This window comes from Pogona vitticeps, chromosome 1, assembly GCF_051106095.1.
Source record: "Pogona vitticeps strain Pit_001003342236 chromosome 1, PviZW2.1, whole genome shotgun sequence".
Lineage (NCBI taxonomy): Eukaryota > Metazoa > Chordata > Lepidosauria > Squamata > Agamidae > Pogona > Pogona vitticeps.
The window spans coordinates 317,564,279-317,579,548 of NC_135783.1; the positions used below are offsets into that span (position 1 = coordinate 317,564,279).

General features: G+C 40.3%; 1 protein-coding gene across 8 annotated transcripts in view; it reads left to right on the forward strand.

The window, feature by feature from the left end:
• The window catches only part of TTC6 (tetratricopeptide repeat domain 6), a 116,071-nt gene that overhangs the window by 46,708 nt on the left and 54,093 nt on the right, over positions 1-15,270 (forward strand). For all 8 annotated transcript variants that reach the window (XR_013544714.1, XR_013544715.1, XR_013544716.1 and 5 more), the window contains exons 16-17: positions 1,568-2,079; positions 11,074-11,539. Coding sequence is in view for 5 of the 8 variants with exons in the window: in XM_072986397.2 (XP_072842498.2) it covers positions 1,568-2,079; positions 11,074-11,539 (978 nt within the window). In the remaining 3 variants the exon portion in view is untranslated. The remainder of the gene's footprint in view (positions 1-1,567; positions 2,080-11,073; positions 11,540-15,270) is intronic.

The window sequence follows — 15,270 nt, forward strand, 5'->3', positions numbered from 1 at the left end:
GCATTCACAGAGCCCACTACGAACAAAGTTAGGTTACCTACCTGTAACCATGATTCTTCTAGTGGACCTCTGTGAATTCACAGATCCCTCCCATCCTCCCCTCTGTCTGTCACGTTGCTATTATTTTTAATACCTATTCTATATGGTAACAATGGACTACAAGGAATTGAAGGGAAGGCTGAGGAGGAGGAGCTAGCTCCCTGGTGGGGGGGGGGGGAACTAAATTGTTGCTCTTTTTTAAGCTCTAGAATCTTCCGAACATCCTGTGTAGGCACAGAAGAAACCCATTTGTGTGAATTCACAGAGGTCCACTAGAAGAACCATGGTTACAGGTAGGTAACCTAACTTTTCCCAGGGAGGGCCCCTACCATTCTTACAGGGCATATGTAGATTCTGGTGGTGATGGGAAAGAGGAAGATATGGTGCTGAAAGGAATGTTGGTTGTTTTAGGAGAAGTCAGCCTCTATCTTTAATATCAATCCCAGGGTCTAGTGTTCCAGCCCTCACCCGGGTGCAAGATAATCAGCTCGATTCATGGTCTCCATGCTGACCCTTTTGTTGCTGAATGTCAGGTCAGTCCAGAACAAGTCTCAACTAATTGCAGATCTTATTAATGATGAAAGAGTTGACCTGGCTTGTATCATGGAGACCTGGGCGAATGCTGAAGGTGGGGTAGCTGTCTCTCAGATTTGCTCCACAATTACTGTGTTCACCATCAGGGCAGACTGGAGGGTCAGAAAGGTGGCGTTGCCATTGTATTTAAAAATTCTATCAAGGTTAGTATGATTGCTTCCCTAGCCAACACTGGGTTGGAGTGTCTGTTGACCAATGGGACAGGTTGGGGCTAGTGTTGGTGTATCAGCTGTTCATGAACCACCACTATCCCTTCTGAGGCTGACGGACTTTGCTGCCAGATTGCAGTCTCTTAGTCTCATGCTTCTGGGGAATTTCAGCGTTCATGTTGAGGCACTAGTTCCTGGTGCAGCCTTGGATTTCATGGGTACCATGGCCTCAGTGGCACTGTCCAGACAGGGAATGGTCTCGCACACTTTCTCTTTCTCTTTCTCTTTCTCTCTTTCTCTCTCTCTCTCTCTCTCTCTCTCTCTCTTTATTTATTTATTTATTTATTTATTTATTTATTTATTTATTTATTTATTTATTTATTTATTTATTTATTTATTTAACTTATATGTCGCTCACACTACCCAAAGGTCTCTGGGCAGCTTACAACAATTTAAATACAGTAAAAAGATAAAACAATTAAAATACAAATAAAAATAGAGTGCTCTAAAAATTGCCATCAGGACCCACTGTTGATATGATTTCAGTTAAAAACCTTCTGGAACATGCTTTGATTCAGCAATCTGGTCAGGTTAAGATTTGTACATTCATGTTCCTTAATTTAAACAAGTCTTAAAACTTTTTTTTCTTTAATTGGGATATACTGATGCACATTTCAGCATATTTCAGTGTTATTTATGACATCTTACAGTGTTTTGATTGCTCTTTAGAATACTCCCAAACAAATATAAAGCAAAATGAGATTTCCTATTTTTCTTCCTTACAGGTAGATTCAATTAGAAGAACAAAAAGTGCTCCAGAATTGTCATCATACAGAGATAAAACAAGTTTAAAGATTTCTACAAATTTCAGAACCACTATGGAAGAGATTAGTATTATGAAGAAACACATTTCTTCAGCAGATGCTGAAGCTGTTATTCCAGAAACTAAAATTTCTTCTGCAAAGCTTCAGGAAATCAAAACTGTTCCTAATCAGATAATTTTGCCTACCAGTCAGGGAATTTCTACTACAGAAAGAGATTCTGATTCCGTTCTGACAAGTACAATGAAATTAGCAGCAGGAAGTCTTTTTTCCTCTGCTACAGAACCTGCTGAGCATGTTCCACCTCTGGATGACATAGCCCTTGCTGAAAAAGCGCGAAAAGCTGGGATTACATACATAGTTTTCCCAAAGAAAACATCTAGAAGGAAATCACTGAAATCAGGGAGATGTATTACTCCTCAAGTATTGGAAACTGTATGTGAGAAATTAAATGAACCTCCACGGATTCTTAAAAGGTTGTAGTTTAATTTGCAAAATATATATTCATAATTGTATTGATTTTATATTAAATTCATATAAGACTTTCATCAAAGAGCAATCCAAAGTCCCAGATCTGCTGGCTGGACCTGATTTGGATAGCCAATATACCTCTGTGTCACAGCCTCCAGAAAATTGCACAGATATAGTTCTTCTTCGTGGCCTCTGTGGATCACACCCTGGGCAATCCGTGCCTGTGTAGAGCATCATCAGAAAGTTCTAGAGCTTCTGTGGTAGCAAAACTGAGGCCCCTCTCCCCTCGTATAAGTACCTTGGCACCAAGACTCCCCTTTCAGTTTTCTTTCAACTGCCACATTGAGAGCCTCATAGTTCTGCTTCTGTGAGTAAAAGAGAAAGAGAGTTTATTCTTGATTCTTTCCTGTTATCAATCTTTTTTCCTTTGAACTTTTAGATCAAATTCATTATCATCAGAGATTTTTTTCTTTTCTACTTTGCTTGGCTTCTGGCCGCAGCACCCCTCATCATTCTTTTTTCTCCTCAAATCATTTTCTCCTACTCATGGCCCATTTGGGCCTATTTAAACACTGTGTGGTCTGTGATAACAAAATATCACTCTCCGATGGCCATGGCAAGTATCTTTTTTGCTTGGGAGAAGTACACCAGACGTCCTCCTGCCAGCATTGTAAGAACTTCAAGCGCAGAGTCCTCCATTCTCGCTTATCCAGATTAAAACACCATCTTTGGGAACAATCCCTTCAACCAACCAAATGGCCCTACCTCCTTGTAAGGCCACCTCACAAACCAAAGCAATGGAAAAGACTCTTTCTGAAGCCTCAAACAATGTCTATCGACCATACCATCCCACTCCAACACTCTGTACACTTTGTCTAAAACTTTAAAAACCCATAAATTGAAGCACTCGATACCGAAATCCTCGATATCGAAGTTCTCCACTAAACGTCAAATGTCCACTGAAGCCCCTTCAGTTCCAGAGCCTTATCTGCCTAAAAGACCTAAACAGCATAAACCTAAAGTTGCAGTCATTTCTCAGCAGCCTCAATAAACCGCCAAATCAATCTCTGTTGGTTCGTCTTCTGACAATGACAGAATCCCCTCTCATCAACCCTGCTCCCAATCACTGGAATGGGATGACAGAGTCGATCGATTAACATTTTATCCTCCCAGTCCTCAACACTCTGTTCTTTTGAGCGACGCTTCTGCAGTTGCTTCACCTGACAGGGTCGACTCCGAACAAAAATTAGAGACCATGCCTTTTTCGGTAACATCTGATCGTCCACCACGAGCTCCTCAGAGACATCGACCTCAACAGTCCCTGGAGCCGTTATTTCATCACGCGTGGCTCAGACCCGTGTTCAGCACTCTCATCGGGTTGCCTTTTGCCCTGACCAGTGATCGACCGGACAGACTGCAACCACCAATCAGCCAGTTGCTCTATCCAGATCAGCCATACCTTCTCATGGCGGGCCTCAATTTCGACAGCCATCGGTGTCGAAATGGCCATATCACCATGACCCACATCAACTCCAACCTGCTCCCTATGACATTTCTCTTGGCTAAGGACAGCTGGCCTGGCTGAGGATGCCCGTGCACGTATTGAAGACCTTTCATTCGATGGGGCAGGCCTCTTTAATGCTGAGACTGATGATATTTTGGAAAACATGCAAAGGAAAATATCAGCAGCTAGGCGTTGGGGAGTTTATCCATCTTACCGACAATGTCCCCAACAAAATCAATGGAGACAACGGTATCAAAAATTCCAACGTTATTCTCTAAAACATCTTATACACCCTATTTCAGAAACCAAAGAAATAAACCCCACCAACAACTCATTACTAAGTGCAACATCTGCAAGCCCAAACATCACATTTGACTCCCATGACCAAGATCGCACACAACCCCACTATCCTGCCCTCTCGAAACACCTACAGTACCTGTCTGGGAAGCCATCACTACAGATGCCTGGGTACTGTCCATCATCCGCGACGGCTACCACATCCATTCCAACTTCCTCCGGCAACACACATCATTACTCCACCATCTCCAACCCTACAAGAGGAAATAAGAAATTTACTCTTCAAAGATGCCATACAACCTTTCTCATAACACAACGAAGGGATTTCTCTTGCTATTTCACCATACCCAAAAAGGACGGAGGTCTTTGCCCTATCTTAGACCTATGAGAGTTAAACAAGTACATCATTACCTCAAAATTCCGTATGGTTACCCTCTAATCAGTTCTTCCTTTACTGCGCAAAAATGACTGGTTCACTATCATAGATCTCAAAGACACATACTTCCATATTTCAATACATCCTTCACATAGAGAATTCCTTCAATTTCAGCTAGGATCACAAGCCTACCAATTCAAAAGGCTTACTTTCAGCCTTTCAACAGCTCCAAGAGTATTCACCAAGTGCATGGCACCAGTAGCTGCTTACATCAGGTTGCAAAAAATTCTCATATTTCCATATATCGACAAATGGCTCCTCGTAACTCATTCCCTTCGCAAGGCCTAACGAGACACTCACTTAACTGAGGCTGAAGAGAATGCTGAGAGATCAGAAACACCTGAATCGCCTCCAGATTCTCCTTCCCCAGCAGACAAGCTTGGGGTCAGGCTTCAGGAAAGACTTAGGACAAAAAGGTCAGAGGATCGCTCAAAGGCTGTCCACAGAAATATCTGTTCAACTAGCCCTGAGTATTAACAGGATGGAAAGGTTTCCAGCAGCTCAAGGAGCTGTTTTACTATAAAACAGCTCCTAGCCAGCCAGAATTTCTGTGGAAGCAACGAGTCAAAACCCCTGGCTTGCATCCACGCTTCTTGAACCGTGTTCCTGACTCTGGACTCTGAACCGGGACTACGCTGTGTATTGGACTCTGGACTCTGATCTTGGACTGTATTCTGTGAGTTGGTTTATGGACATTGGCTTTGCATTCTTGGTATTCCTGACCCTGGACTGGCTTATCAGATTTTGGCTGTTGTAACCCCCGGGGTGACATCCGCCTACAAGACAAACCAGATGCCATCATGGTGGCTGAAAAACCCCTGGTTTCCAGTCCTTCACAATCTCTCATCACACATTCACCACCTGTCATGAGTGCAGCCAAAGATCTGGAACCTGAAGGGTTAACTGTAGCTGAGGAGAATGCTGAGGAATCAGAAATACAACCACCTGAATTGCCTCCAGATTCTCCTCCCCCAGTAGACAGGCTTCGGGCCAGGCTTTGGGGAAGACTTATGACAAAAAGGTCAGAGGATCACTTGAAGGCTGCCCACAGAAACATCTGATCAACTAGCCCTGAGTTCTAACATGATGAAAAGGTTTCCAGCAGTTCAAGGGCTGTTTTTACTATATAAGCAGCTCTCAGATGGCTGAAAACCCATGGAAGCAACAAGTCAAACCTCTGGCTTGCATCCATGCTCCTGACAACCTTGAACCTTGTTCCCTGGATCCTTGGCTTTGGACTTTGACCCTGGACTACATTGTGTGTTTTGGCTTTGGACTCTGACCCTGGACTACGTTGTGTGAATTGGCTTTGGTATTTGGAAATTGGCTCTGCATTCCCTGTCTTCCTGACATAGGACTGGCTTATCGGACTCTGCTGTTGTAACCCCCGGGAACGTGACACCACCTCCCTCACCTGCCCCACCTCCTCACATAGAACAATGCCCAAGTACTCCACCCAGACTTACCTGTTCTGCACCTGGCAATGTGGAGGATTCCACCTCACTAATGAAGTCCTCTGTCAATCAAAGAGAGTTCCAGAAAAACATCTACTTCTGCTTCATTGGCTGTGCAAAAGCCTTTGACTGTATGGACCACAGCAAACTATGGCAAATCCTCAAAGAAATGGGAGTGCCTGACTACCTTATCTATCTCCTGATAAACCTATATGTGGGACAGGAAGCAACAGTTAGAAGTGGATATGGAACAACTGATTGTTCTAAATTGGGAAAAGAGTACAATAAGGCTGTATATTGTCCCCTGGCTTATTTAACTTATATGCAGAATACATCATGCGGAAGGCCAGATCGGAGAAATCCTAAACCAGAATTAAGATTGCCAGAAGAAATATCAACAACCTCCAATATGCAGATGATACCACTCTGATGGCAGAAAGTGAGGAGGAATTAAAGAACACGTAATGAGGGTGAAAGAGGAGAGTGAAAAAAACGATCTGAAGCTCAACATCAAAAACTAAGATCATGGCCACTGGTCCCATCACCTCCTGGCAAATAGAAGGGGAAGAGATGGAGGCAGTGACAGATTTTACTTTCTCGGGCTCCACGATCACTGCAGATGGGTACAGCAGCCACAAAATTAAAAGACGGCTGCTTCTTGGAAAGCGATGACAAAACTCGACAGCATCTTTAAAAGCAGAGACATCATCATGCCAACAAAAGTACGCATAGTCAGAGTTATGGTTTTTCCTGTTGTGATGTATGGAATTGAGAGATGGAGCACAAAGAAAGCTGACTGCCGAAGAATTGATGCTTTTAGTTGTGGTGCTCGAGGAGGCTCTTGAGAATCCCCTGGACTGCAAGGAGAACAAACCTATCCATTTTGAAGGAAATCAACCCTGAGTGCTCACTGGAAGGACAGATCCTGAAGCTGAGGCTCCAATACTTTGGCCATCTCATGAGAAGAGAAGACTCCCTGGAAAAGACCCTGATGTAAGGAAAGTGTGAAGGCAAGAGGAGAAGCGGACGAGGATGAGACGGTTGGACAGTGTCACCGAAGTTACCAACATGAAATTGACACAACTCTGGGAGGCAGTGGAAGACAGGAGGGCCTGCATGCTCTGGTCCATGGAGTCACAAAGAGTCAGACATGACTAAACGACTAAACAACAAAAAGAAAGGTTTACCTGTATAAACGGAACAGATTTGAATCTTTCACTGAAACTTCTTCATTGCCTTTTGTCTACCCATCACTTGCTACTGTTCTACATTTTTTGCTTCATCTCAAGTTTATCAGCCTTTCTTCTCTTCATTTCCCTCTCTTCCTTGAGAGTTTACCTCTCTGCCATAGTTTCTTATCAGTTCACTAACTGTCTGGTAGTTGATTTCTTCAAGCATCCAACATTGAAACATTTTCTTAAAAGTCTATCTCATATCTACCCAGATACCTGCCCACCTTCCCCACAATAGTCACTAACGCTTGTACCGCAACAACTTACTAAAGCTCTTTTGAACTTTAGCTTCAATTTATTTATAGCTACTTACCTTCAAAATGGTTTTCCTCGTCGCCATCACCTCAGCTCAATGAACTATTGATTTAGTGGCTTTACGTCATGACTATACTTATTTACAGTTTTTTCCGGACAGAGTCAAACTATCCATGGATATTTCTTTCCTCCCCAAAGTCGTATCTCAATTCTATCTCTCTCAGCTGTTTATCTTTCCTTCCTTCTTCCTGTCACCATCCACAACTCAAGAAAGAATCCTCCATACTTTAGACGTTAGGGGAGCCCTTGCCTTTTATGTCCAACGCACCCAACCTTTCAGCTGTTTACCTTGACTTTTCATAAGTTACCAACCACCTACTAAAGGTTGCCAGGTGACTCCTCTAACTATATCTAGATGGGTTGCTTCATCCATTCACCTTGTCTATCAACTGGCACGCAGACCAGTCCTGAAGGTGATTCACCCTTAGTCCACTAGAGCAGTGGCGACCCCTGTGGTATTCCTACGCGGCGTACCTCTTCCAAACATCTGCGCCTCTGTCACTTGGGCACAGCCGCCCACTTTAATCTGGCATTATAGACTTGATCTCCGTTAAAAGTCTGATGTGACCTTTGGACATGCTGTTCTAGCTTCTACTTTGGCATGACACCCTGCCTCCAGGTAAGACAGCTTTTTAGTCACCCAGGGTGTGATCCACAGAGGCCACAAAGAAGAACGACAGGTTACCCACCTGCAATTGTACTTCTTCGAGTGGACTTCTTTGATTCACACATCCCGTCCGTCCTTCCCACTGTCGCACCATTCTGCTTAATGTAGCGGCGGTTGACACAACTGGAAGGGGAGCCTTGGCGCCAAGGTGCGGATCACCCAGGATGTAAATCACAGAGGTCCACTCGAAGAACTACAATTACAGGTGGGTAACCTGTCAATCTTCTATTGGTAAGCCCTCAAAAGGGTTGTTTTGGGGCATTTTGAGTGTCAGACAGCCTTAGATCTGCCGGATTCACAGTCCCTTCATTCCAGTTAGAGGCAGCAGAATCAGATATCTAAACTATGTCAATGTGAAGTGGCATAGCTAATTCCCACCCTTGAAGCCCAGTGGGTGTCAGTGTTGTTAAGGTGTTGTTATGTGCCATCAAGGCTCTTCTGTGTTATGGAAACTATGATTTAGTGATCCAGAAGGTCATGTTATTAATAGCCCTTCTCACATACTGCAGACTAACTGTTGTGGCTTTCTTTCAAGCTATCTCATATGAGGTCATTTTCTTTTCGTATTGCCTTCAACTTTTCCAAACATCATTGTCTTTTCCAATGAATCTTGCCTTGTCATGACATGCCCAAAGTTCGGTAGCTTTAGCTCAATCATTTCATTTTCTAGTGAGAGTACAAGATTGATTTGATCTAAAACTCACTTATTTGTAGGGTGGATACAAATCAATGATTAAAAAACATTTTTTTAAAAATTTAAATTGGACTCTTAAAATTTAAATTGAATTTTGTTTGATTAAATGTTTTAAGTAAAAATCTATCTAAAGATGGTTTTCTGGTTAAGAGAAACTATAGGTCAAATGTTTTCATCATTATAAAAAGATTAGTTTTTAATCAATCTACTTGTACTTCTACAAATGTTATTATTTTAGTAAAATAAAACAATTAATTTCTTATTGTTAATGAGCATTTTTCTCCTTCCAATAAAGCACAGCAGAAAAGTTGCCCAAATATAAATGATTAATCTATTAAACTGGATATAGTTAATCTTGCAGTAATTTTGTACTTATCAATTTCAAATGGGAAATAACCAGATAATCATTAATTTTTTATAGAACGATAAAGTTCAGCTGAAAAGTTACTATTCTAAAAATGAATGATAACCCTTCATCTAGGTTTAAATATTAAGGTTATAACAGCTAGCAAGAATAATACTTAATGTCAAAATAGTGATTTAAATCAAGTTTTACTGTCTAGCCCACTCTGCATATTTTTCTTTCTGGCAGTCCATGAACTCTCCTTCAGCACGTCATTTCGGCTTTCTTCATTAACCAGTGTTCACATCTACACAGAATAATTAGGAATAGCATAATCTATCATTTCTGGTGTCACATCCCTACACATAAGGATCTTCTCTAGTTTCTTAATGGATATATTTACAATTTATTTATTTATTTATTTATTTATTTATTTATTTATTTACTTACTTACTTACTTACTTACTTACTTACTTACTTACTTACTTACTTACTTACTTACTTATATTTATTCATTTATTTATTTATATTTATTTATTTATTTGATTTTTATCCCGCCTATCTGGACCAACGGTCCAGACAGGCTTTATCTCTTTTTAATTTTTTGTTGTTGTTGAAGTCTTTGTTTTGGTTTATGATTGAACTAAAGTATACAAATTCAGAATTTCAAATTCTTCCTTCTCCACACCAATGTTACCTATTCTTTTGTATTTACTGTCTTCATTGGCCAGAGCATTATTACTTATGTAAGCTGGCGTAAGTGCAACAGCATAAATCACAGTGGTGAATTGCCACTATTTAAGGAGTCATCCCTTCCATTCATTGTAACATGCAGCTTGTGTGACTGGCCATGCAACAAACAATACAAGTGGTGGCTCTTTAACTAATGACAACTCTTTTGACGGCTTACCAATAGAAGTTATGCTGTTGCAGTTAACACTGCTGTTCTTCAGCAATAGGATACTGGCCAACATTTTTGTCTTCTAAATTTTCAGCTTTAGTCCTTTTTTTTAAGCCTTTATCTGTCATTGTTTCTGATAACTGCTATTTTTTGCTAGCAACCTGGTGTCATATGCATAGTCTTCCAATTTTTACTCCTCCTTAATCAGAATTGAATCCAGTTTTCCATATGGTGTGTTCTGGATATACATTAACCAGGTAGGAAGAAAAAATACACATTTTATTTAAATGGAAACTATTTTGTTTCTCTATTTTCTTCTTTTTCTCATGGTCCACAAATTGCGGTGCTCCATTTAACCCCCACTCCCATCATAGCAAACTTTGCTCATTCTTGAGTTTGGGATATTGAACACCTTGCACAATGCCACCAGTGGCACTACCATGACATACAGAAGCACTTGCAAAAGCCATTGGTGATATTTTTTTTCCAGTTAATTAGTGCCATCTTTCTAAGTCCAGGTTCAATCTACTATTAGGCAGGAAAGTAAGGCATGCTATTAAAAACAGCAGATCATTAGTTTATGGTTTTAGCAGCATGAAGCAAATGAATAACAGTGATGGTAAAAATAAGGAAGTTTAATAAATGTTATTAATTGATGAGAGTTGTTATATGAAAGAACCATTTTTTTGCTTTCAGTTCTTTTATACAAAACAGGTAAAGTATAAGTTTAAAACAAAGAAATACAGGAGAGAACATTGTCTAGTGAGAAGAACAAACTGTAAGGATTTGTACTGCAGGGAGCAGACAAATTGTCTGAGGATATGCACAGTATCTGCTGTGGTACTACTGAACTATTCTTTTGGCTTATTAGGTTGATTTAACCACCATGAAAGGTAGATGTCATTTGGACTTCTTGTATGAAGTTGGGCCACTACTGCTTTAGGCTAGTTAACGCATTTATTTGCCAGTTTTGCACAGTTACAGAGCTCTATGTAAAATTGAACAGTTTCTATATTAATAAAGTGAAGGAGAATTTGTGAAATGCTTTGTTTTTCACTATCTCTAGCTGGATCTGTCTCATACAGTGTAATGCTTGAATATTATGTACCTTTGTGTCCGTGTTAATTACATATTTCCTTTTATTTATTTAATTCAGGTCAGTGTCTCTGGGGAAGCTTCCTACACATAATAAATTCATAATCCAAGTATCTCGAGCAGTTCAACATTATCGAAGTCCTAGTCTTCCATGTTGGCTAGATTTTGCAAAATTTCTGGAAGAACAAGGTAGAAAGCCTGAAGACACCGATGATTATCTTTTCGTCAGAATGATCTGGAATAAATGGTTTGATGAGCTGTACCCTCCTAGTAGGCCATCTACAGAAGATAAGTCAGTATCAAGCAAAAAGGAACCAGAGGAAGAAACAAAGGAAAAAGAAATAACAGATTCAGTGAACCCTCTTCTTATAGAAGGCAGAACAGAGGAACTTGAGCAATGTCTGTCTGAGATTAATAGAATAAGTCAGATAAATGAAGAATGTTTATCTGCATTTAATTATTGTAGGCGTGGAGCACTATACAGGAAAATAGGCAAAATGAAGGCAGCTATGGACGATTTGGAAAAGGTTAGTTTAAAACTAATATTTCATTTTATACCTACTAATTGCTTTTTACTACCTTATTGAAAAGCTTGGACACTCTTGATATGCCAAATATGTTGAGAAAAGGGAACAACATCCCTTTCATATCAGAGCATGACTGAGTATCTTTATGTATCCCTTTCTCTCAATTAAAATGGATAATCATTTAACATGGAGAAACTCACTGTGGATAGATATCTGGAACCTTAGCCTTTTAGCAGATAATTAGATAATGATGCTGCACTTGTTACTTTGTGTATACATATGTATTAAGTAAACATGTTTTTTTTTAATATTGAACCAGGAATAATTGTGTGCCATTGGGAAATTACACTGTGTACCTATATTAGAAGAAAATTTGGAAATATTACCTTCTTAGACTATAGCTCTCAAAATTCTCCAAACAGCTATGACTATTGACTATGTTTTCTGGAGAATTCTGGAAGCTGTAGTCCAAAAAAGTAACATTAGCCGACTCAGAATAGAACACATACCAGCTCTTAGATCAGAAGAATACTGATGTATTAGAAGTGACAGGAAAATCAAGTAATATGAAGCTTTAAATTGAGCATCACTTAAAATTCAAATCAGTATTCAGTTTGTCTCAGCAGCATATAAGATTTTTTTTAGAGACAGGAGGCGGAGAGAATAACGTGCCATTGCAGGGATGGTGAAAAATGTAATGGCAAACAGAGGAACAGAAACAAAACATACATCCCACAGGACTAATCATAATGGGACAAATCAAGAAGTGGGTCTTATGGGAAGCTGAATCTTTGATAACAAAGAGAAGAAAGAAGAGATAAATATTATCTTAGAAAGAAAACAAGAAGTTTTCTTCTGGGAGATGGTTCCTGTTGGCTGGGTGGTGATCTTCTGAGAAGGGATGATCTATGATAAAACCGATTTACTGATGAATTGGATGTAATGCATGTTTTGTGGGATGATGGTTTTAGAAGTGCCAAAATGTGTTTGAGAAGTTACTCTGGGGACAAGAGAGTAGGAAACTAAGGAGCTAACCTGGGTGGATTATCAGCTACTAATTGCTTTTTACTTTTAGTCTTAACTTACCTAGAAAGAACAAAGAGTTAAAAAGGTACAGCATTCCTGAGGAGGTGGTTTTCTTTGGAACAGGAAGCAAATGAATAAGTAACAACATTGAAATAAAATATATCTGTCCATAGGTGAGGATAATACAAAATGTGTATGGCATGCAAATAGGCAGTGTGCTATATTTTTATAGTAATATATGTACTATAAGTAATAATACAAGAGATTACATTACATTACATATATACTATAATCTGTATTATAGAATAATACATTTATTGTGGTACAAGCATCTGACATCAGGTGAAATATATTGTGTTCCCAAGATCCTCTGGTACAACACATTTGTTAATAAGTAAGATAGGACACCCCTTCATGGATTGTTGCCTTGTCGTGGCGAAGGGGCTTGAGTAATTCAGTGAAGCTATGGGCTATCCAAAGCTGGGACATCCAGGATGGGCAGATCATAGTTGAGTGTTCAGACCTGGAGTAGGAATTGGCAAGCCACTCCACTATCTTTGCCAAGAATACCCCATGAACAGAAACAAAAGGCTAAAAGATGTGACGCTGGAAGATGGGACCCTCAGGTTGGAAGGCCTCCAACATGTGACTGAGGAAGAGTGGAAGACAAGTATGAGTAGCACCAAAGCTAATGAAGCTGTTGGCCCAAAGCTGAAAGGATGCTCAGCTGTGGACATGCCTGGAAATGAAAGGAAAGTCTGATGTTGCAAAGAAAAAATACTGCATAGGAACGTGGAATGTAAGATCTATGAACCTTGGGAAGCTGGATGGGGTCAAACAGGAGATGACAAGGATAAACTTTGACATCCTGGGCATCAGTGAACTAAAATGGACAGGAATGGGCAAATTCAATTCAGATGATTATCATATCTACTATTGTGGGCAAGAATCCCGTAGAAGGAATGGAGTAGCCCTCATAGTCAACAAAAGAGTGGGAAAAGCTGTAATGGGACATAATCTCAAAAATGATAGAATGATTTCAATACAAATCCAAAGCAGACCTTTCAGCATCACAGTAATCCCATTTATGCATTGGAATGCTAAAGTAGTCAAGAGATAAAAGGAACAACAGGGAAGTTTGGCCTTGGAGTTCAAAACAAAGCAGGGCAAAGGCTAATAGAGTTTTGTCAAGAGAACAAGCTGGTCATCACAAACACACTTTTCCAACAACACAAGAGGTGACTCTACACACGGAAATCATCAGATGGGCAATATCGTAATCAGATTGACTATATTCTCTGCACCCAAAGATGGAGAAGCTCTATACAGTCAGCAAAAACAAGACCTAGAGCTGATTGTGGCTCTGATCATCAGCGTCTCATAGCAAAATTCAAGCTTAAACTGAAGAGAGTAGGAAAAACCACTGGGCTAGTCAGGTGAAATCTAAACAAAATCCCTTATGAAAACACAGTGGAAGTGAAGAACAGATTTAAGGAACTTGATTTGGTGGACAGAGTGCCTGAGGAATTATGGATGGAGGCTTGTAACATTGTATAGGAGGCAGCAACAAAAAACATCCCAAAGAAAAGGAAATGCAAGAAGGTAAAATGGCTGTCCAACGAGCCCTTACAAATAGCAGAGAAGAGAAGGGAAACAAAATGCAAGGGAGATAGGGAAAGTTACAGAAAATTGAATGCTGACTTCCAAAGAATACCAAGAAGAGACAAGAGGGCCTTCTTAAATGAACAATGCAAAGAAATAGAGGAAAATAATAGAAAAGGAAAAACCAGAGATCTGTTCAAGAAAATTGGAGATATTAAAGGAACATTTTGTGCGAAGATGGACATGATAAAGGACAAAAATGGGAGGGACCTAACAGAAGCAGAAGATACCAAGAAGTGGCAAGAATACACAGAGGAATTATACCAGAAATATCTGGATGTCCCAGAACAACCCAGATAGTGTGGTTGCTGACCCTGAGCCAGAGATCCTGGAGAGTGAAGTCAAGTGGGCCTTAGAAAGCCTGGCTAACAACAAGGCCAGTGGAGGTGATGGCATTCCAGTTGAACTATTTAAAGTCTTAAAAGATAATGCTGATGAGGTGCTACATTCAATATGCCAGCAAGTTTGGAAAAGTCAGCAGTGGCTAGAGAACTGGAAAAGATCTCTTTACATCCCAATCCCAAGGAAGGGCAGTGCCAAAGAATGCTCCAATTACCATACAATTGCACTCATTTCACACGCTAGCAAGGTTATGCTCAAAATCCTCCAAGGTAGGCTTCAGCAGTATGGGGACCGAGAACTGCCAGAAGCACAAGCTGGATTTCGAAGCGGCAGAGGAACTAGGGACCAAATTGCTAACATGCACTGGATTATGGAGAAAGCCAGAGAGTTCCAGAAAAAAAACATCTACTTCTGCTTCATTGACTATGCAAAAGCATCTTAAAAAGCAGACACATCACCTTGCCAACAAAAGTACGCATAGTCAAAGCTATGTTTTTTCTTTTAGTGATCTATGGAAGTGAGAGCTGGACTATAAAGAAAGCTGACCACCGAAGTATTGATGCTTTTGAATTGTGGTGTTCAGAGAAGCTCTTGAGAGTGCCCTGGATTGCAAGGAGAACAGACCTATCCATTTAAAAGGATATCAACCCTGAGTGTTCACTGGAAGGGCAGATCATGAAACTGAGGCTCCAGTACTTAAG